Genomic DNA, 23,487 nt, shown 5'->3' with positions numbered 1-23,487 from the left:
AGGAAAATACTGAGCAATCTGTGAAGTGAGGATCCTGAACATTGAGTATGTCAGCCAGCCTGGCTGCAAGCATAAGACTGAAAGTGTCAGCTTGAAGAGGAGAAAAAGCAAATTCACATTGCTGCAATGTCAGAAGAAATTCATGAAGGCCATAGGTTTCCGCGTAGAATCTTGTTACATCTAAAGAAAACTAGAAAACAAAACAAAAATGGTTTTGTGGTGTAGTTGGTATCACGTCAGTCTAACACACTGAAGGTCTCCGGTTCGAAAGTTTGCATATATTTTTTGCGCGTACTTCTCTGATGAATCTGAACTCTTTCATGTCAGCCAAGCTCCTTGAGTAGTGTTTTCCTGAAGTTTAATTCTCTGAACTCGTACCACAAGGATCATCATCTTAGTAGTCTTCCCTTTTCCCTCCCCTACTTTCAGTTGGTCATCTTCTTACAGGTAGCTCAACGCAGTTTCAAAAAGGATAGATAACTGCAAATAAGCTGTATGTCATGGTGTTCTGTTTTCCTGTGAGATAAGTACGGGATAGCTGAGAACGACTATTCAGAGAAGGGAGATACCTGGTGCAGCCAGCTCGTTGGGGTAGCACACACGCAGGTTGCTCTGTTACTCCTCCCTCGTCGACGATTAGCCTGCTCTACTTGCTCCGACATGCCCTGTATGGAAGAAGAAGAAAGCGGCACAGGGCCCGCCCTGACAGCCATGGTTCAGTTACTCCAACATGCCAAAAAGTGGTGTTGATACCGTCTCTGGAAGCAAGAGATTTGCTGATATGTCTCTTGTAGATTCGTACGCACTTTGCAAGACCTAACTGGTGCAAAGTGTTCTCCGACCTCACAAGAACTCGCTGAACACCTTGTCATGACAGATTTACACTGTGCAGTGCAAGCAATAGTTAACATGCACATGAATCTACAGGTGTTCAGCCAGAAGCAGCTCAAGGATCTTTCAAAAGAATTCAACCAGAAGGGCAGGTTCCATTTCCACAAGGAGAAGTTGTAAGACTGTACCAGAAGAAATTTTAAAGAGCTTGCAGATGTACTTGCACAGGAAAAGAAATTAACCACAACTAGGTTCCATTTCCACAATGACAACTTCTAAAGACTGTACAGGTGTTCAACTAGGTTCCATTTACACAGTATGCTAGTATGGTGTCTATTGTCTGTACAATATAATGGCAGGCCTACACTTGGCTGCAGAAACACGTTATATTGCAGAGATTTGTATATACAAAGTTTTCTTTTTCATATTGTGCTAGCTAGAACCAGCACGGGTGGTTCTTGGTTGCTCTGGAATTGAAGGACTGCCCGCCTATCTACTGTGGGTGTTCCATAGTACAAATTGACCATCAGCCACTATCTCACCTGAAGAATAAATGGATCAAGTGCCTGACGGCTTGCCCAGTAGGAATCTCCAGCGAACAATTAAAACCATTGACATATAGTCTAAACAGAAATCAAATCGAAAGTGGTTTCGTGGTGTAGTTGGTCATCACGTCAGTCTAACACACTGAAGGTCTCCGGTTCAAACCCGGGCGAAGCCATCTTTTTATGTGTGTTCTTTTCTTTTTAACCCTTTCATGTCGCCGAGAGCTCCTTCAGTAGTGTTTTCTTGTAGTTTAATTCTCTGAAGTCGCACTAGAAGGATCACCGGCCGGTCTGTTCTTTTCACTCCCCTTCTTTCATCTTCTCTTTAGACGCAAAACTGTATGTCATGGTGTTCTGTTTTCCTTGTCAGGTAAATATGGAAGGGTTGACAAGGAATCGTTCAGAGAAGAGAGACACCGGGTACAGCCAGCGCGCTGGAGCAACTAGATCTCCATCTCCACCTGTACCACACAGATTGCTTTGCTCCTCCTCCCTTTCCTCGTGGCAATCAGCCTCCTCCGCTCGCTCCGACATGGCTTACCTTGCAGCATGTATGAATGAAGAAGCCGACGATGGTCAGCGGTGACTGTCGTAAAGACACAAAACCGCTCCGTGAAACTTGCTCTTTGTGATCGTTGTAGAAGACATAATTGCTTCTGAGTGCACGACACAATGGTTTACATGTGCTAGATACCTTGCTAACTCAAAATGCAGCTCGTGCTCAAAGTTGAACTGGCCAAACAGGAGCGCGGATCCAATGTTGAATTCCGAAAGTTACAACCAGGCTAAAGATGGGTAGAAATTTTGTTCCTAAATACAGGATGGCTTCGCGTCTTTGTAGATCCGTTCGTCAAACAAGTTGAGGGCGGCTGGACCGCAAAATGCTAGATGCCTATCATGGCCATGGGTGAGCGGTGGCACGCCAGAGCACCACACCACAACTTACTTGATATTCAGATTTGGCCACGCTTTGGCATCCTGATATCTCCTATTCTGAAGTTCACTACATTTCTAAATGCGCATACATATGCATGTACGTTGCTACTACTTGCTAGCTAGCCTGCACTACCTTCCTCCATTTCTCTAGCTTGTTTCTGCTAACAAGGCACAAGTTTTTATAGGAGAGAAGACTAGTGAAACACTTGAAACAAAGAGCGAGCTTTCTCCATCAATCGCAAAGATCCAAAAATTGATTGGCATGTCCTATACATTGTGGTTGGTCGAGAGCCTTTATCTACATTGAAAACGTTCTAGGACATTATTTTCTAGAAGATATTCGTAAATAAATGATTTTCCACATAGAGGCCTTCTCATTCATATATGTGATGCTTTTGCGCAGTTCTTTAGCGGTCATTTCAAATTTTGATGAGCCAGCTCAACTCATTATTTTCCATGTCCATACTGTAATAAATTAAATAACTAGCACTATTGATTCCCAAAGAAGAACTAACTAGCACTCGGATGGAAAGCAACGTATGGTACATGTATATCTCATCATGGGAGATAGGTGATCAAATAAAGGATCATATGTTTGTCTCGTTGCTAAAAAAAGACTACGAATTAATTCAAATATTAGTTGTGTATGTTCTAACTTTTGGGACATTAGACAATAACAAATAGCTAATCATTGTAGGCATAAAATTCTCATCTACTTGTCTTATTAAGAACTTCTTGCATATTGGACCACCTGCGACCATATTGACAAAAAGGTCCACCCCTGAACGTAATTGACGAAACTACTATGGCATTAGGCCCGACAGCCGACACATGCTATGGCGACAGCCCGACAGCCGCCCCAACTGGAGGAGGCAGGGCCTGCCGTCGTAGCCCGTGGCAGCAAGTTGAGCAGAACGGCTACCAAAGTTGATGGTTATCGGAAAACGGAAGAGGTGGGCCCTGCCGCCACATGCTATGGCGACACCCTTTGACGTGGAGCCTGCCACCATGCGCCGTGGCGGCAATACTGTTGTGGTTGCTCGGGATTGGACAGCGCATTGCAGTCATGTCAGTTGTTAGAAGGATTGCCATCACCTTTTGTGTCGAAAGTGCTCCAGCCGACAACACGGATTTGTTCCCATGCGAAGCTGATTCCCATGCACGTCAAATCTCTCTTCATCATTCCCGCTTAATTTTTCTGCCATCGCACTCATAATCTGAGCCTATAAAATAGGCCGTCAAACCTCTCTTCATCCTTCATCGAGAAACTGTCCTTAGCCATTTCTCTGTTCATGTCTGGTGACCCTTCCTGTTGTTTTACTCCAACGATGTCTCATTTGCTTTGGTCAGGTGTGGCAGGAATAATGCAGACTGTTAGTAGGGGAGGTGTGCATTTTGAAGAACTAGATAACGCTTGCACGTTGCTGCGAAATTCTTTAGCAATGAATTTATTTAAAATAAAATTAGAATATATGAGAGTATTACTGCACCACATTCAGCCTAGGAGTAAACGAAAGGTTGATGCATGCATTCAAATTCAGTTATTTATTATTGAAAAATAATCAATCATGTGAAGCATTTTCATGTGCTTGATGATGTGGAGGGCTTGCATGCGGTGGAAAGGGAAACAAATGAAAAGTTGAATGATTGCATGGCGCTTTATGATGTGGAGGGTGTGTGTGTGGTGGAAAATAGAAAGCTAAAGGTTTATTGGTTGGCACTTGATGATGTAGATTCCATGTGCATTTAAATGGAAGACCGTATATGTGGGACATAGTAGTGTTTTACCTACATAGACACGCTGCTAACTTAATCTATTATATTGACACTGAAGGAAGTGAAAAATGAGCTGTTAAAAAAACTATGTATTGATTTTGCCATGGTCTCATTACATGACCATATTTCGGTGACCATACACGTTTTTTAAAAATGTTAGAGATCATTTATAGTTACATGCCCAATTTTAGGTATTTTTTGGTTTTTCTCATATTTTTAGAGAATTTAATCCTAATGCATAGTTAACAGCGTGTAATCTGGATCACACGCTGCTAGATCTAGACTTAATAGCGTTTCACTTCCTGTCACACGCTGCTAACTAGGTTTTTATACATATTGTCTTACTATCAGTATATCATATTGAAATTAGTTCTATCTACTTGATCGATATATAACATACATATATGAAGAAGTACTGCTTGAATATATTGTTGGGGAACGTAGTAATTTCAAAAATTTCCTCCGCACACGCAGGATCATGGTGATGCATAGCAACGAGAGGGGAGAGTGTTGTCTACGTACCCTCGTAGACCGTTCGCGGAAGCGTTATATCAACGCGGTTGATGTAGTCGTACGTTTTCACGATCCGACCGATCCAAGTATCGAAAGCACGGCACCTTCGAGTTCTGCACACGTTCGGCTCGGTGACGTCCTCGCCTTCTCGATCCAGCAAGAGGGGCGAAGTAGTAGATGAGTTCAGGCAGCACGACGGCGTGGTGACGGTGCTGGTGAAGAACAATCTCCGCAAGGCTTTGCCTAAGCACTACGAAAACTATGACGGAGGATAAATTAGAGGGGACGGGGTTGCCGGCACACGGCTTGGTGTTTCTTGTTGTGTCTTGGGTGCTAGCCCTACCCCTCTATTTATATGTTGAGCCTTGGGGTCGAAATTTGGAGTAAAAGCCTCCACAAAGCCGGTTTCACCCGAAAGGCAAGAGTCCTTCTCGGACTCCAGGGCCAGAAGCCAGGGTTCCCGGCGTCTGGCCCCTGGACTCCGCAAAACTTCCTTTTGCGCTTTCCAAAAACCTTGTGGGCTTTCCCCTTTGGCCCAAATAAAGTGTTCTCGTACCCAAACATTTCGGGAAACATCCGGAACTCCTTCCGGTGATTTTCAGAACCCTTCCGGTGACCAAACACTATTATCCCATATATCAAACTTTATTTCCGGACCATTCCGGAGTTCCTCGTCATGTCCGTGATCTCATCTCGGACTCCGAACAACATTCGGTCATCAACATACATAACTCATATAGTACTATATCGTCAACAAACGTTAAGCGTGCGGACCCTACGGGTTCGAGAACTATGTAGACATGACCGAGACACCTCTCTGGTCAATAACCAATAGCGGGACCTGGATGCCCATATTGGCTCCTACATATTCTACGAAGATCTTTATCGGTCAGACCGCATAACAACATACGTTGTTCCCTTTGTCATCAGTATGTCACTTGCCCGAGATTCGATCGTCGGTATCTCAATACCTAGTTCAATCTCGTTACTGGCAAGTCTCTTTACTCGTTCCGTAATACATCATCCTGCAACTAACTCATTAGTTGCAATGCTTGCAAGGCTTATAGTGATGTGCATTACCGAGTGGGCCCAGAGATACCTCTCCAACAATCGGAGTGACAAATCCTAATCTCGAAATACGCCAACCCAACAAGTATCTTTGGAGACACCTGTAGAGCACCTTTATAATCACCCAGTTACGTTGTGACGTTTGGTGGCACACAAAGTGTTTCTCCCGTAAACGGTAGTTGCATAATCTCATAGTCATAGGAACATGTATAAGTCATGAAGAAAGCAATAGCAACAAACTAAACGATCAAGTGCTATGCTACCGGAATGGGTCAAGTCAATCACATCATTCTCCTAATGATGTGATCCCGTTAATCAAATGACAACTCATGTCTATGGTTAGGAAACTTAACCATCTTTGATCAACGAGCTAGTCAAGTAGAGGCATACTAGTGACACTCTGTTTGTCTATGTATTCACACATGTATTATGTTTTCGGTTAATACAATTCTAGCATGAATAAGAAACATTTATCATGAAATAAGGAAATAAATAATAACTTTATTATTGCCTCTAGGGCATATTTCCTTCAGTCTTCACGCCGGAACAGGTGACCAGCACGCTACGGGATCTCGTGACGGACGTCCAAGGGCTCCACCTCAACCAGTACCACCAGTATATGGCTGGGCCGTACGCACCTCCGCCGGCTGCGCCAATCGCCGCCTACGGCCACCCCACGCTGCCATGGCCGTCCCAGGGCGCGCCTGCCTACAGCGGGCAGCCGCTGCTGCCGTTCCAGGCGGGCTCCTCCACGCTGCCGTGGCCGTCCCAGGGCGCGCCTGCCTACAGCGGGCAGCCGCTGCTGCCGTTCCCGGCGAGCTCCCCCGCGCTGCCGTGGCCGGCCCAGGGCACGCTGGCCTGCACTAGGCTGCCGCTGCTGCCGTTCCAGGCGGGGCACCCCGGCAAGACCACTCCGGCCGCGGCTCCTCTGTGGCATCTGCCGCCGCCGCCAGCTGCGGCTCCCCTCTGGCATCTGCAGCCGCCTTTCCCCGTGGCAACCGACGCACCCGCCCACCCTCCACAGCCGATGCTGCAACCACCGGCGCCACCTCTGCCCAGCTCAGGGGTGTCCTTGCCGGTCGGCCTTCCGATACATCAGGTCTGGTTTCCGGCCTCCCCATCGGCACTACCAGCTTGGGCGGCTGGGTCTTCGCCATCCCCGGTCTACAGTCTACACCACGACTCCGGAGCAGCCGACCCTGTTTCCGCAGTTCGGCGGGCCATCCAGCTCCGCGGGTCCTTACCCGGAGTACTCCAACCAGGCGCCACCCGCCTCGCTACTCCGCACCTCTGAGCCAGCTCGACACGGCGCCCCGACCCAGACACCGCCGCGGTTCGCCAAGATCGACTTCGCCACCTATGACGGCACGGAGGACCCCCTCAACTGGCTCAACCAATGCGATCAGTTCTTTTGCGGGCAGCGCACCCTCGCCTCGGAGCGCACCTGGCTCGCCTCTTACCACCTCCGCAGCGCGGCACAGACCTGGTACTATGCCCTCGAGCAGGACGAGGGCAGCATGCCCCCTTGGGAGCGCTTCCGCGAGCTCTGCCTCCTTCGTTTTGGGCCCCCGATCTGCGGGAGCCGCCTGGCGGAGCTAGGCCGCCTCCCCTTCACCTCCATGGTTCAGGACTTCGCCGACCGTTTCCAGGCCCTGGCATGCCACACGTCGGGCATGACGGCGCAGCAGCGGGCCGACCTCTTTGTTGGTGGAATTCCAGATCACATCCGCGTGGACGTGGAGCTTCGGGGACCCCAGGATATCCAGACAGCCATGTACTACGCTCGCGCGTTCAAGCGTCACGCAGTGGCCGTCCAGCAGGAGTCACCGTCCCGGGCCACTGGGTCGCTACCCTGGCTAGATCCTGCTTAGGGTCGGCCTGCTCAGGCTTCCGCGGCACCCCTCGCCGCGACCGCGGCGCGCCCGTTCCGCCGGCTCACCTCGGCCGAGCTACTCGAGCATCGCCGCCAAGGGTTGTGCTTCAACTGCGACGAGCCCTACACGCCCGGCCACGCCTGCCCGCGACTCTTCTACCTGGAGGTTGCAGACTACATTTCGGAGGACGCCGTCACCGCCGACCTTGCCGCCCCAGCTGTCGCGAAGGTGTTTGACGCTGGTTAATCACCTCGAGGAGTTCAGCAAGCGCTTCCCCACCTTACAGCTCGAGGACGAGCTGTTTGTGGAGGCGGGGAGAAGTGTTATGACCGGCTTAGGGGCTTAGCCCAATTATCTTATAGTATTAGGATCGTTTGCTTAGGAGTCAAGTAAACCTCTCTATATAAGGAGAGAAGATGTATCAATCTAATCAAGTAAGAAGCAATCAATATTTGCTCGACTTCCCTTAGGGAGCCGGGAGACCTAAACCCTAGCCGCCTCCTGCTTTCGCCGCCGCTGCTTCCGTCGCAACACACTGAAGGTCTCCGGTTCGTGGTGTAGTTGGTTATCACGTCAGTCTAACACACTAAAGGTCTCCGGTTCGAACCCGGGCGAAGCCATTTTAGTCCCTTTTGTTTTCTTTTTGCCAGACTGATTTGCTGCTGCCAAAGTAAGTCTATTAACTCCTGTCAGTTAGACATAGTAAGATGATGTTTGTTTTCCCAGACTTATTTTCATTCATGCAGCAGCCTTGAAAAATGAAACTCCAAAACTACTATTTCACAATAGCCCAGGCATAGTAAGATGATGTTTGTTTTCCCCGATTACGAGTAGTATATTACATTATTACACCAAGCAGAGTAATCAGTTTAGACATCTCAATGGATTCGAGTTGCAAATTATAAGAGTTCACACGAAAGAAAGACAGCTATGAGTTTTTCAAGCCTTGCATTCCTGAATGCTCACGGGATGGTACATCCATGTGACATCCAAAGTTCCTCGCCTCCCCGCCTCTGGAAACTCAATGGTTGGCTGGTACATCCATCAACGGCCCAAAAGCTCCTCCCAACTCTTGAAACCGAATCCTGTACAAGTATATGTAAGAAAAAAAGATATTACAGAAGGGGAATCATGTGAAGAAAGAAGTTTGCTCTCTTCCTTGACAAGGAATTATAGCAGGGAGGTATTCTTCACCACCGTGCACCTAGTATTACTATTTCACTTATTATAATATGCTAACATGAAGTCCACCCATGTTTCATAGCAGCACCGAAGGCCACCATGTTTGCTTATATCATCGATTCGCATCCCATCCCATTGTTAGAGTCCAGGCAAGTATAGAGCCTTCTCAGGGCACTTGCACTGTGGACCGTTGGATTCAGTGTCCAAACATATTCCAGCCGTTGGATCTTCAGATGAAACGATCTGGACCGTTCGATCAAGACTGATGTAGCAAGCAATGAATAGTGCCTTCCGTTTTACACTTTCACTGCCTTCAGATATTGCAATGACACGCGGGCCCCAAATAGGACGGGCTACAACGTGTTAATTTGGCCGGTGCTGGTTCTTATCTATGCGAATAGCGTGCCACCGAGTGTTAATTTGGTTGCCCGCCGAGGATAATTTCGACATTCCATGTCTTGTCCCATGCGTGGCACTTTGCCTGTGGTTGGCTCTTGGGGGTAAAGGCAAGGAGCCTGGTTGGCTGAGCCAGAACCCTAGCCGAAGCTCTCGACCCAGCCCCACTCCTTTCTCTCCCTCGCAGATGGGCCGCCGCCAGCCACCAAGGATCTTCTCCTCCCGTCAGCCACCATCCCCGTCCTTCTTCTTCTTCTCCCCATCGGCTTCCTCTCGCCCCTCCCCGTTTATCCTCCTTCTCTTGCATCTTCCGGAAGGGCGCAGCCACCACTCACGGCACTTTAGGAGTGCGCGCAGGGGGAGTAGCGGGCCAAGGTGCACTCGTCGGCGCCGCCCGCTGACCAATGGCTCCAGGCGCACCCTCTCAGTGCACGCAGGGGGTGACGGGCCAAGGTGCTCTCGTCGGCGCCGCTCGCTAGCCGGCGAATCCAGGAGCACCCTCTATGACGACCTCCCGGGCACGCACCATCGGCCACCACCACCAGCAGGACGAACCGTCACCATTGCCTGTCCTCTTTGACGCGAGATCCACGCTGCTCCACTCTGTCCAGGTCCTCTCTCTCTCTCTCTCTCTCTCTCTCTGACCAATGATCTTGGCTCGCAGGTCGCTGATGCAGATTGGAAGATTTTGTTGCTTTTTGCAATGCTATATTTGTTATATACTGTGCGAATGAAGTATAGGTTTTCTTGCCTTTGGCCGCACTATTGCCATGTACTGTAATATTTATTCAATGTAAAATGCAGAAATATTAAAGATTGAGAGAAGCATATTTAGGCCTGAAACTTTTATCTTGCCAGAACTTCTGTGCATATAGCGTCTTCTTTGAATTTTTTCTGCTTCTAGGAGATGATGTTGGTTCTGAACTGGATCACATTTATGAAGTTCTATTCTGCTTTAGCTCATTTTTTTGTCCAAATTGAATTTATTGGATCTTTTATTTTGTCGATAAGGAACATCATGGCAGATCTGTGGACGACAGCACCGCAACCATATCGACGGTCTAATCTCGAGGTGAAAACACTCTTTGTCTCTCATTTATGTTAATTGAATAGTTACTTGATTTGATGCTGGTTAGGATTTGTGTGGAGCGAGCAGCTATTTTGTTTGACCATTACTCGTGTATATGTACTGTCTGCTATTTCTAAATTTTGTTAGTCCCATTCTGCAACTACACCTTGCACAATAAGAACAATTGGATAATGTTGCATGGTATGTCATTGATTGGCCAACTCATTATCTTCAGGCTACATTATATTTTTTCCAGATCTATTAGTAGTATATATGGACAGTTCATGTCTTGCCCAGTAGCAATCGTTGTATGTTTGTTCTTTGTCAGGGCTTTTGCTCGGTCAAATCTGAGTTATGGTAGTTGCTATAAATGTCTAGGTTTCAGCTTAATATTTGCATTACATGCCTGAAGGGCTAACTTTATGCTTGTAATAAAATTGGAAAATACTCACCTCGCTATATTCGTGTGATGTTTTATGAATTTATTTTGTAATAATTCATGTGTTGTTTCATTCCTTGGAACTACACTTTCCCCTAATTTATATTAATCCTAAAGATGGTTCCATTGCGATATGCGAAATGACGAGGTTGTATGTTTTTTTTTTGGAAACAGGCCTGTCATGCATAATATGCTCACTCACCTAATTTTTCCCCTATTTTTTCTTGTGCTCATGTTTCTATCCTAATCCAAGTAACTGTTTTTTTTTTGTTGATCAGGTACTTCATGGCAGCGCCGTGGACAGCATCAACCACATTGATGGTCCAAGACTCAACAACTCAACATCAGATATACTTGATGTGCAGCTGCATATATATTCTTTCTATAATCTATTTTGGCTACCATCATTTTTAGTTGGGCCATGAGCACCTCAACCACTCAACATCATCTATATGCCATGATTTTAGCAAAGAGTTATTTATGTTTATCGTTGCTTATGCTTCTTCTTTTTTCTCATGCCTAACACTTAATATATTGTCTTAACACAACTTAGTGAAAAAGGTGTCTTCTATTTATGTACCCTTCCTCTCAATCATCAATTTGCTCCCAGCTATCCATGTTTATCTACGTGTCTTCTGTCTCTGATCATCAGGGCGTTATGCTGGTTTTCTCTCCCGGTTGATTGTTCGTCATCTACAAGAGTTGTCTCATTATCAAAAGGCTTCAGGCGGTGTCACGGTCAGCATTGTTTTTAAGGTATCCTGCCTTAGACGCTTAGGCGATAAGGCACCCTGGCAGCGCCTTACAAATATGCCCGCCTTAAGCGCTTAGGCGTCCGCCTTAGGTGCTTAGGCGTCGCGTATGTGCTAAGGTGGGTGGCGCTCGCCTTAGGACACCTTACCGCCTTAAAAACAATGACTGTCAGGAACCTTTTTTCCAGGCAACAGGAGATGGTCAGGTAATATACCATATCATGGATTGTGTTTTTTGTGGTTTATGGCAAAGTAATGCTCTTCTTTTCAAATGTATGGACTAATATGAGGCATAAGCTTTACCTCATTTATGATACAAAACTGAACTGGTCATTGGTTAGTGGAGACATGTCCTGTGTCTGGTCTTCAGTGACAGGTTTGAATGAATATATTAATTTGAGCAAGTATTCAGTCCATATACTTGCATTGTTTATATTTGATTTTTATTTTCTCAACTATATGGACATGTTAGTTCTTTAAAGATCTCTCAGCTATAAAATTGTTCTAGGCTACTTAGGATCTGACAAATACTAGAGCATGTATACGCTGAATTATATCCTTCCCGGCTATTTATGCTCCATCCAGTTCCGTTGTTGTATGAATCTTTTAGCGTCTGACATTATATGGCTGAATCTATGCATGCTATTTCTGATAAACTTGATCCTCCATTTGTGGCTTATTTCTCTAATATTTGCATTCAGGGCTATGCTAAATCAAGTGATGCTCTCATTGAGTCGGCCATATGTTCTGGTTTACTTACAAGATCATACAATAATTTAAATGGATGATGCAAATTTATCTGAGTTGAAGACCTCTCAAAGAAAGTTGTTAGCGGCTTCTTCGCGGGCAATGGCATCTGAGAGTTTGTGCAAAGCGACTTAATAAAAGATAAACTACACCGTTTGACCAAGCACGTCGAGGAAGATAAAAACGAAGAAAAGGATTTTGTGTAGGATCAGACTGCCTCGAGTGATTGCTCCCCTTCAAAGGTAAAACTTGCATGTTTCCATCTCCAAGCTTATTACTAGCCCTTCAGTGCTTGATGCGCCCATATTTTTGTGAAACAAAAAAGATGATACATTACACAGTTTGATCACATTATTAATTTGCCACACGTGAGGTTGTATGGTGCTTTGGTAATACGGCTCCAGGTTTAATGTCGACCACTGGGTTTGTAGGTTCTGGCTAGAATGCTTACATAACACATATATTAGCTACATTTATTGTGCTTTGTTGCTTCTTTATAGCTCATGCATGGCTAGAATTTAGAATCATTGAAAAGTTTACATGTCTGGCCTTAATGATAGATGACTTGGTACAATGGTCATATGTGATTTGGTCTGGTATTTGTTGTATGATATGTTGGGCAATCGTCAATTTCCCTTTTTATGGAGCAAGTTTGTATGGGGATACAAAGTACAGTACAACAATTTGTGCCCTAATACTAATGTATCTCCTGGATTCTCCAATTTAGATCTGAGCATTGAGATGTCCTTGCACTCGTGCACCTCCCGGAAGAGGACAACCGGAGGTGATCTACCATGGGCGCCCTGCGAGGCACGACGTTTGGGCGCTTCGTCGGCGTCGGGCAGTGGTGCGCATAAGCAAGCTACATGGCATTGAGAAGAAAACAGTATGCCTCATTCTCCTCTCGGCTTTGTTCCATCTGGATCATCACCATAAGCATTATCTCTTTGCTGTTGCTGAATTCAGCTTGCTATGCTGATGTAGCTTTTGATTGGTCTGTTACAACTATTGCTCCTTGCTAGCATGTTTGGTCAACTAGCCTTAGTTTTGTACTTCCCTCTCTATGAACTAGTGGATTTACAGCGCTGGAGTTTCATAGAAGATGGTGTTGTTGTTTGCCTGTCAAGTTTGTGGGGTTGTGCACAACCTATAGGAGATGGTGCTTCTTCAGTTTCTTTGTACTATTATCTACCTATATTCTTCCGTATATTTTTAGGGTCATGTATTGCTCATTCTTAATCCGAGGAATGCTAGACCCAAATTAAATAACCTCCGCAAATTTTATATCGATATGCCTTCAGGTTTATTGATATCTTGCAGCCATTCCGGTGACATGAATCCATTAATAGGTGTTATCCTCACCTTTATTCTACAAATGGCGAAACGTCCACAACATATAGTCTACATAAATTTCAAGCTTGCAGACCTTACATCTATTAAGATATATGCTTGAATTAAGCATGCCACATTTTCATCTTATCGATCTCAAAACTACAAACAAAAGTTTCCATCAGATCATTTGAGAACTGTCCTCCTGCTTATTGATAAATTGCATGATGTATAAATATAGACTGCTATCCATCAATCCAATGTTGGCGGTAGCCAATAGGCATGCATCAGGCCAGTACGTACTGTGTTGTCACTCTAATTGGTAACTTCACATGTAGTTGTTTGTATTTTGAGTGATCCATATTATTTCCTGGCATTTTTTTAGTTATTATGGTATGGAATTGCCTGATATTAATATTGTTATGGAAAGATCTTTTTATAGGATTCTAACAAAATAAAAAACACAAAAAATATCAACTGCATGCGAAAAAAATATCATTCCAGAATGTCCGTTCTTTTCAAAAGTGTCCTTTAATTAATAGACTGCAGTCATTATTATTCTTTCGATGCCGGCAACTTTCAACTAATCATATCACCATATTTATATTTGAGTTGTGCTCGTAGTCTAGAAACAAGGCATCCAAGTATCGAAGCACATCCTACTTATTTCTTCGAACCTGCTGTAGTCTTGCTTTCCTTGATATTCTTTTTTTTCTTATCTATACCAATATAAAAAAACCCAAAAAGGCAGATCCAACTGATCTCGGCCATCGAACCAAGTCAATCCAACGACCTAGACTGCTCCAATGGCGAGCGTTAAACGTGTTTAACGTGCAATTAATAGCATGTCAAATATTACACTAATCACAGGATTAACACACAAATAATAGCATACCTAATATCCGCGTGCAATTAATATATTGCCTAAATATTAACGTGCATTGCACGTGCGCATTTACTAGTCAGTTTAAATGTACTCATCTACTCACATATTTCATTTGGAGTGGTATCTGCATATATGCTAGCTATTAATTAGGAGTCGGTATGTTCTTCATTGTATAAAAACCATTCTTATAATACTACCTTGTATTAGTAACTTTGGCACTTTCGAGAAAAATGGGGATGCCAATATCTTACCGAAAAAGGCTTTCGCCCCGCTTATCTTTTCTCTTTCTGATCAGAAATTGTATGGATTTCTTATGCTTACAATGATGCAGGATCTTGCTGCTTCGTTGCGTTCTGCCTGATCCCCGTTCATCCAGGCCAGATGCATTGCCTACAATTGGTGCTTTCTGAAGTATGCACCCTTTTACCCGTGAAAAATAGTATGCATTTAATGTTTCCCCTTGAGTGACATGCAGATAACTAATCAACTTATATTTTAAAATGCAGTTGGCTAATGTATCTTTGAAAACATATTCCCTGTTTTATGTTTTTCCTTCCATGTAGTTTCATCCTTTAAAATGAATTTTTCCTTACAAAACAGTTGTTACTTGAGTTATCAATCAGGAGGATAAACATTATGTCACCTGACATTGATATTGATTGGGTAGAGCCATTGGTTATTTAAAGCAACAATCTTAGTTGAGCTATCTTTTGTCTGAAAAAAATATAGGTCTCACATCATTGGACTCTACTCCAACAAACTCTGGTTATTTATTTATATAGATTGGTTTCTGTGTTGTGCTAATGAGGACTTCTCGATCTTCTATTTGATTTGTGTTGTTGAGTTATGAACAGTTGAAGCCATGAAGTGACATGACTAAGTAATTTTCTGGTCTATGCTTTCGAGGTCTACCATAATTGGCTCATAGGACAAGCTATAATCTGGAAACAGAATGTTTTGCAAATGCAGAGTATCAGATAATGGTGTTCTATTGTTTTATTCATGACTCTACACATGATTACAAGTATACGATATATCCTTAAGCAGATATCGCAACACGCAAGTAAATCGGATGGCAGGCATCTCTATAGAGATATCTATGATCTATCTAATAGTATACTATATAGTTTACTGCTATGTTGTGTAAAAACAGTGTAAACAAATTATCCAGAACCACCACTAAGTAGGTTTATTATCTCGCATTGCATCTCGCTTGATCAAGACATGCCACGACCTGGTTATTGTATTTGTTATGTTATGATGGATTGTCTTGGCTTGCTTTTGGACTAAAGTCTTTTGTAGTTGCCTGGACCAACTGCTATGTACTAAATATGTATAGTTTGCTTTTGGACTGAAGCCTTTTGTTGTTTCGTGGACCAATTGCTATGTACTGAATGTGTATGTATCGATGCAATGCTTCTGATATAAACTTGATATATTAGATTGATAAGCACAACTACATTATGCTATTTTTTTTATATTTGCAATGCTTCAATGATTGTATTACCACATTTCATACCTAGTGGGAGTTAATTAGTTGACATGCCTCACTGTATAATACTATCCAACAAAATAGATAATGTTCGGTGTTTTGTAACCCCATTATATGAAGGCTTCCTATATAACTAAACTGTATTATAACCAAGGAGAGTCACAAGTTAACTTACACTTTCTCCATCTATCCCTTGGTCCTTTGGATAGTAATTTCAATGCCAAATGTACTCAAGAAGTTCAGAACTTTGCAAACTCTGCCATCAACGTCTTCACGTTTCACTTTAATAATCTTCAGGTATCCTGAAATAGCCGCTGGTTTCTCCACCAAACCAGGATTTTCTTCCACTTCCACCGCACATGCAGGTTTTTCTTGCTGTAGCAGACAAAAATATTTCACCAATATACATCAATCATGCATGAAAAGAAAACTTAACACTGCATCAACTCTGCTGCTGTCCATTTATAAAACATATACCTTACACAATTGAAGTGTCAGATTTTCAAGAACCGGCGAATGTTCAAGCATACAAACTAGTGCACGAAGGTCAGGTTGCACACACCACTCGTTCAGCAACAATGTCTTTAACTTGCTAAATGTAGGGCACCATCTCAAATCCCTTTTGAAAATAAGCTGAACAAGACAAAGTGCAAAACAGTTACAGTTAAGGATCCAGTTTTAAAGTCCACAATGAACTGGTACTGAAAGTGTGTTCGGCCTTTGGATAAACATTAAAAATTTATACCTAGAGGAAGTATACAAGCAAATTCAGTATGTCATAATTAGCAACTCTCTCTACATTTACAAAGAAGTGTTGACATATCATTTGGAAATTCACATCATGAACATGGAGACTTAATGGATATATATTTTCAATATCACAAGACTATCTCAACTAGAATTGGGTCAGATCTCAAAGTGCAGTCGCATAAACATATATAGAATTTCTAACATGTACAGAATGAAGCATAAGAGCTCATCTGGTGGCAATACATGTGGCTACACTATTTTCGTCATTAACTGATATGCAAAGATGGATAGAGACCCCGACAGAGACTACTGTAGAGATCAGAACAGTCATGCATTTAAATCAAGATGGAAATATGTGTGAATTTACCATTCCCGGATGAGCTATCAACTCCAAGTTTTTAGCACGAGACAGACCTCCAAGAAGTACGCAACCACCCGTGAGGCCATCATTACCACAGCAATCTAGACATGTACCACAACACTCTCCAGCAGAAAAACCTTTACGACAGTAATCAACCGACCAGACTTCAACATTGACAACTGCGGTTTCTAATGACAACATGCTTTCGAGAAATGGGGTTCTACCTCCATATGATATGAGTTGCAGAGAGACAAGATTTGGGACAGAAATACTAATCCGGACATCACCCTTGAAATAACAATCCTTGATGCTCAGATGTTTTACAGACTGGGACACGATGCTACTAGCATCAAAGTCACAGTCTTTTATCTTTAGATCCTCCAGTGTTGAGCAGCTTGAAAGATTTAGGAAGTTGCTCTTCAACCTCGCTTCAGAAATCTCTAATCTTCTTAAATACTGGGAGACCAGAGGAGGGCCATCCAAATAGCCGGGCCCGTACACCGGCAAAGGGAACTTGACAGTGAGGACCTGAGTTTGGCATGACAAAGCATGACGGATCCATGTTGATATCCATGTATGATCATCACCAAAATGATTAGCATACTCGATCTCGACCTCATCCAGAGTCGAGCCAGGGTCTCGGAGAAGCAACAGGCAGCTCACAAACTTGGTAAGGAAAACGTCAGTGCTCCCCCACCATTCACCCCCGCTTCGGTTGATGCGAAGACGGCGCATAGATTTCCAAAGGTAGCGCCAGCGCTTGGCGAGCAGGCAGGTGCGCACTGCCTCATCCGCCTGCAGGAAGCCAAGGACCTGGTGCAGGACGTCGTCCGGCAGGGCGCTGAGCCGTTCCTCATTGCAGGACTTTGACGATTTATCTGCCCTGCTTGTCTGAGGCATTCCGTGGAACAGGTGGTGCGCGCCGGAAGCTGCGGGAACACGAGGGGGACGACCTAAGGGGCGGGAGGCAGCAGAGACGACGAAGATAGTCGACCCTAACAAAATTACAAAATCACAGATTTGACAATTCACCTTCCAGGCCTGAGCTCGATTCGTCGGCGCGACGGTGGCCAGTGGCCGGTGGCGGCGGTGAGATGGCCGGACGAACACCACCCTTGCTCCCTCTGGATCAGCACATCGCAACCATCGGCCTGTGATTCACTTACAATTCTGCGTCGATGCTTTCGAATCGGTGGTCGTCACTCTTGCTCTGAAACCCTAACCTTAGGAAACCGGTCTCAAATACCTAAACGGACGGACCTTAAAAAAGCCTGACCCATTGGACACTTCAAACCCATCCGGACTGACCAGCGTCCCATAAGACACGTAACAATGGTTGTTAAGATAATTTTATTTTAAATTTTACATGTAATTTTAGAGATGACAAACTAAAATGAATCATCTCTTAGCCTTATCTTTAATAACTAGTCATTTTTAAAAAAAATGATGAGACATGTTATACTAAAAAATCATCTTTTGCATTTAAAAATATATACACCATGACAGATATTCAGTTAAATACGGAAAAGCATGATGCGTGTTCAAATGAAATGGTTACTGAAAAATGATCTTACCTTGATCCAGCAGAACATGTAGTGATCCATAAACGTAGTAAATGTTCTCTGAAATCACTGGATCAGGCCTCGTGGAACCACGGGATGGTGATGCCAACACATGATTTATTTTTTGAGAATTAAGTAGCAAACCTGCAATGCATAAAATAGATCAAATGGTTAGCAAACCTGCTGTTCGTCCTGAAGCTAGTTTTGTCATATTTTTTTTATGTACTAAAATCTTGTGATCAGTCATCACTCAAGGAAGCTTTTCATTATTTTACTCTCTGGTATGTGAATGCAGTGAACTTACTCCTCTCAACGAACACAAATAAAGCTGCCTGACTTTTTTACTGCAGTAATTCTTTCGAACTGTTTTAAAATCTTTGCTTCTCGCACGTCAAGGAACTTCAACTAAATATAGTGTACAAACTACTCATAAACCATATTGCTATAGTTGTCTGATTTACTCATTGCTGTCAATTATACTTTACTAAAAATTTGTAATTTAGAGTATCTCCAGCCGCGCCCCCAACAAGGCTCCCCAGGCGAGTTTTCGGTCGCCGGCGCCAAAAAATCAGCCCGGTCGCGCCCCCAAGAACCCAATTTTCGCCGGCTCGGGCCGAAATTGGCGCCGGCGGACCCAACTTGCCGGGGATATACCCCGCGGTATGATCCGGCCGGAGTTATAACCCGTCTGGGACTTAGTAAACCAGCAGGTGTTAAGGCAAGTGGTAAACCGGTTGGTGTTAAGTCAGACGGTAAACCGGCTGATAGTTAAGACAGGAGTTAAGTCAGATGATAACTCAGCAGACATTCTTAAACCGGCAGACCATCTTAAACCGGCACCAGTTAACTCCCGACAGACTATCTTAAACTGGCACCAGTTAACTCCCGGCAGACTATCTTAAACCGGCACCAGTTAACTCCCGGCAGGCAGTGGTAACTGGGTTGCAGGAGTTATGAAGTCTGAGACGTTATGAAGCCCAAGATGTTAAGAAGCCCAAGAAGAGAAGTCATAATAGTTAAGTCTTAAGTCCGAGTTGGACTCTACATGTAACCCGCCCCTTTAACATATATAAGGAGGGGTAGGGCTCCCCAAAGAGGGAGAAGTAAGAAGAAACAATCTTAAAGGGTTAGGGTTAACTGGGAGAGCCGGTTTACGGCGACTTCCTCATGATCATAATGAGAGATAGTCTCAAACAGCACGTAGGGTTGTTATTGGATGATGTTTCCCGGGGCCCGAAGCTGTCTAAATCCTTATCTTGCGTTGCGTCTCTCGATTTCACTCAACCCCTCTCAAGCTACCACATAAATGCGTTGGCCTCACGACTAAGTCCTCACATTAAGACATCTGCCGTGATATTTCTACGACAGTTGGCGCCCACCGTGGGACTCGCGCACGGTGGTGTTGAGGTTCTTGGAGGGATTTTTCTCAAGGATTAAGGAGTTTACAATTTTTCGGATGAAGAGTACCGATTTGGAGGTACCTGGATTTTGAGTCGCCGGAACCGCTGGATTTCTAAAAAAGTTTGATCCGCCGCTGCCTTCGCGTGTGCTGGCTCTGCTGCTGTTTTTTCGACTCTAAGCCAGAACATGGATTCAAGTTGAACCCCTGAGGGAGCCACAACCCCATGGAAGGATTGGTTAAACCGCCGTGATTTGGAGAAGGACTCGGGCATGTATTAATCAAATCAGCCATGACCGGAAGGAGGACGGCATGACTCGCCAGCGTGACGGCCTGCCTCAGTTGCTCACCAGGGTGACTGACTGCTTTCACGGCCCCCGCTTCGTCATCTGCCTCTTTGCCTCGCTAGGGCAACTCTGCTGCCGCGGTTCGTCGCCAAGCAGTACTTCCGCCTTGCCCTTACAGCTGCGCCCTGTCTGAGTCACATCCACCATGCGTCGCCCAAAACCGCCATCTCCACTCGATCTCGGATTAAGTCATCACCGTTGCCGATTCAAGGTCAACGCAAGGTGGACTTCAAGTACTCCACTAAAACAAAGCTGTCAAAAGTAGTACGAGACGACGAGTTGGAGCTTGCTTGCCTTTTCTCTCGCCGATGAGTCGCCCTGGCTGCGCTCTAACTCGGCCATAGCCTTCAGCCGCCACCCGCAAGCCGGACTCTACTTCAAACCGTCGCACCTCGGGCCGCAAATCGCCACCGCCTCTACGCTTCGTGAACCGCCGCAACCTGATGCCATATCCGAGCCATTGCCTGGTCGTCCGCGGTCTTGACTCAAACAATGGCTGCCTCGCCAAAGCTGCGGACTCACGTAGCCCTGCTAAACCGCCATCTGCAGCTGCAACCGCGCCTTGGAATGGTCGCTGATGTGAGTCACCATTGCGTGAGTCGCTGGTTCTCCCTTGCCACCGCTGGCTTCAAACCATCATTACAGCGGGCCTGCATCGACATTTCTGCTGCCTTCGTGCTGAATCACTTGAGCGACCGTCACTGATTTCCTCTCTGCTGTAGCGCTGCTCAGACCACCCGGCGTTGACCCGTCGAGTGATATGTCTTCGTCGTATCTCCTTTTCCAAACACTTTTGTTTTTGTTTTGAACTCTAACTTATATGATTTGAATGAAACTAACCCGGACTGACACTGTTTTCAACAGAATTGCCATGGTGTTGTTTTATGTGCAAAAAACAAATATTTTTGGAATGACCTGAAACTCCACGGAACATCTTAAAAAAAAATCATCGTCAAAGATGAAGACCAGGGGGCCCACACCCTTCTCACGAGGGTGGGGGGCGCCCGCCCTAGGGCGCGCCCCCTACCCCATGGGCCCCCTGGATGCCCTCCGACGCCAACTCCAACTCTATATGTTTGCTTTCGGAGAGAGAAAAATAAGAAAGAAGAAATCATCGCGTTTTACGATATGGAGCCGCCGCCAAGCCCTAAAACCTCTCGGGAGGGCTGATCTGGAGTCCGTTCGGGACTCCGGAGAGGGGGATTCGTCGCCGTCGTCATCATCAACCATCCTCCATCACCAATTTCATGATGCTCACCGCCGTGCGTGAGTAATTCCATCGTAGGCTTGCTGGACGGTGATGGGTTGGATGAGATTTATCATGTAATCGAGTTAGTTTTGTTAGGGTTTGATCACTAGTATCCATTATGTTCTGAGATTGATGTTGCAATGACTTTGCTATGCTTAATGCTTGTCACTAGGGCCCGAGTGCCATGATTTCAGATCTGAACCTATTATGTTTTCATGAATATATGTGAGTTCTTGATCCTATCTTGCAAGTCTATAGTCACCTACTATGTGTTATGATCCGGCAACCCCGAAGTGACAATAATCGAGACCACTCCTGGTGATGACCATAGTTTGAAAAGTTCATGTATTCACTATGTGCTAATGATTTGTTCCGGTTCTTTATTAAAAGGAGGCCTTAATATCCCTAAGTTTCCAATAGGACCCCGCTGCCACGGGAGGGTAGGACAAAAGATGTCATGCAAGTTCTTTTTCATAAGCGCGTATGACTATATATGGAATACATGCCTACATTATATTGATGAATTGAAGCTACTTCTGTGTCACCCTATGTTATGACTGTTACATGATGAACCGCATCTAGCATAATTATCCATCACTGATCCGGTGCCTACGAGTTTTCCATATACTGGTTCTCGCTTATTTACTTTTCCGTTGCTACTGTTACAATCACTACAAAATACCAAAAACATTACTTTTGCTGTCTTTACTTTTGTTGCCGCTACCACCACTATCATATTATTTTGCTACTAAACACTTTGCTGCAGATACTAAGTTTCCAGGTGTGGTTGAATTGACAACTCAGCTGCTAATACTTGAGAATATTATTTGGCTCCCCTTGTGTCGAATCAATAAATTTAGGTTGAATACTCTACTCTCGAAAGCTGTTGCGATCCTCTATACTTGTGGGTTATCAAGACTAATTTCTGGCACCGTTGCCGGGGAGCATAGCTCTATTCTTTGAGTCACTTGGGATTTATATCTGCTGGACATTATGAAGAACTTAAGAGATCCAAAAACCAAGATCTATCCCTCAACTACGAGGGGAGGTAAGAAACTTCCATTTAGCTCTGCACTTGATTCATCTTCTGTTATGAGTAAGTTTGCGACACCTACACCTACTTCTGCTATTTGTTCCGATATGTCGCATGTTATTGATGATGCCACTTCTGCTATGCATGATACTTATGATGAAACTGCTTCTATGTCTGATACTACTGTGCCCCTTAGCGAATTTCTTGATAAACAAATTGCTAGGGCTAGAGAAAAAGAAATTATTGAATCTGAATACGATGATGATAGTGATGATGAAAACATGCTTGTTATTCCTGAAGGTTATCTTTTTGATAGGGAATCTTCTGCCGCTATTTTCGCTTGCAAGGATAGATATGAGCTTAAGAGGTTATTAATTAAATGGAACAAAGAATCACTTAGAGATAAAATGAAACCCGACCCTGCTTTTGCTACTTCACCTATATGTGTTCCTGATAAAGATTATGAATTCTCTGTTGATCCTGATATAATTACTTTGGTTGAATCTGATCCGTTTTATGGCTATGAATCTGAAACTGTTGTGGCACATCTCACTAAGTTAAATGATATAGCTGCCCTGTTTACTAATGATGAGAGATCGCGTTACTTCTATATACTCAAAATATTTCCGTTCTCATTAAAGGGTGATGCTAAGATATGGTTTAATTCTCTTGATCCTGGTTGTGTGTGTAGTCCCCAGGATATGATTTATTACTTCTCTGCTAAATATTTCCCTGCTCATAAGAAACAGGCTGCTTTGAGGGAAATATACAACTTTGTGCAAATTAAAGAAGAGAGTCTCCCACAAGCTTGGGGGAGGCTTCTCAAGTTACTTAATGCTTTGCCTGATCATCCTCTTAAGAAACCTGAAATACTTGATATCTTTTATAATGGACTAACCGATACTTTCAGAGATTACCTGGATAGTTGTGTTGGTTCTCTTTTCAGGGAAA

At 44.4% G+C, this 23,487-nt stretch overlaps 1 protein-coding gene, 2 long non-coding RNA genes, 2 other non-coding genes and 1 pseudogene across 5 annotated transcripts; 5 read left to right on the top strand and 1 right to left on the bottom strand.

Annotated features, from left to right (window-relative positions):
- Nucleotides 1-1,478: 1,478 nt before the first annotated feature.
- TRNAV-AAC (transfer RNA valine (anticodon AAC)) lies at nucleotides 1,479-1,552 on the top strand. The gene has a single exon. It is a non-coding gene; the product is annotated as a tRNA-Val (tRNA).
- Nucleotides 1,553-7,117: 5,565 nt separating this feature from the next.
- Nucleotides 7,118-7,789, top strand: LOC147963549 (uncharacterized; annotated as a pseudogene).
- Nucleotides 7,790-8,090: 301 nt separating this feature from the next.
- On the top strand, nucleotides 8,091-8,163 carry TRNAV-AAC (transfer RNA valine (anticodon AAC)). The gene has a single exon. It is a non-coding gene; the product is annotated as a tRNA-Val (tRNA).
- Nucleotides 8,164-8,358: 195 nt separating this feature from the next.
- Nucleotides 8,359-18,168, bottom strand: LOC125516413 (MEIOTIC F-BOX protein MOF-like). Its single transcript, XM_048681870.2, has 5 exons — nucleotides 17,979-18,168; nucleotides 16,953-17,875; nucleotides 16,313-16,468; nucleotides 16,011-16,210; nucleotides 8,359-8,628 (listed from the first exon to the last, which is right to left on the bottom strand). The coding sequence occupies exons 2-4, from the start codon at nucleotides 17,844-17,846 to the stop codon at nucleotides 16,022-16,024; spliced, it is 1,239 nt and encodes a 412-aa protein (XP_048537827.2). The 5' UTR covers nucleotides 17,847-17,875; nucleotides 17,979-18,168; the 3' UTR covers nucleotides 8,359-8,628; nucleotides 16,011-16,021.
- Nucleotides 9,272-11,581, top strand: LOC147963548 (uncharacterized). The gene is made up of 3 exons (XR_015608565.1): nucleotides 9,272-9,732; nucleotides 10,133-10,193; nucleotides 10,908-11,581. It is a non-coding gene; the product is annotated as an uncharacterized LOC147963548 (long non-coding RNA).
- Nucleotides 11,731-15,625, top strand: LOC147963547 (uncharacterized). Its single transcript, XR_015608456.1, has 4 exons — nucleotides 11,731-11,757; nucleotides 12,083-12,370; nucleotides 12,856-13,014; nucleotides 14,675-15,625. It is a non-coding gene; the product is annotated as an uncharacterized LOC147963547 (long non-coding RNA).
- Nucleotides 18,169-23,487: the final 5,319 nt, after the last annotated feature.

This window comes from Triticum urartu, chromosome 6A, assembly GCF_056163025.1.
Source record: "Triticum urartu cultivar PI428250 chromosome 6A, HENAU_Tu73, whole genome shotgun sequence".
Lineage (NCBI taxonomy): Eukaryota > Viridiplantae > Streptophyta > Magnoliopsida > Poales > Poaceae > Triticum > Triticum urartu.
The sequence above is the reverse complement of the archived record's forward strand: the minus strand, read 5'-3'. Positions and strand labels throughout refer to the sequence as shown.

Bases quoted from the DNA above. Each gene is read 5' to 3' on its own strand.
- LOC125516413 (XM_048681870.2), bottom strand. From the start codon at position 17,846: ATGCCTCAGACAAGCAGGGCAGATAAATCGTCAAAGTCCTGCAATGAG. The intron at 16,469-16,952 runs GTAAATTCACAC...TGTCTTGTTCAG, and splicing joins TGATAGCTCATCCGGGAATG to CTTATTTTCAAAAGGGATTT. The intron at 16,211-16,312 runs GTATATGTTTTA...TGTCTGCTACAG, and splicing joins TGACACTTCAATTGTGTAAG to CAAGAAAAACCTGCATGTGC.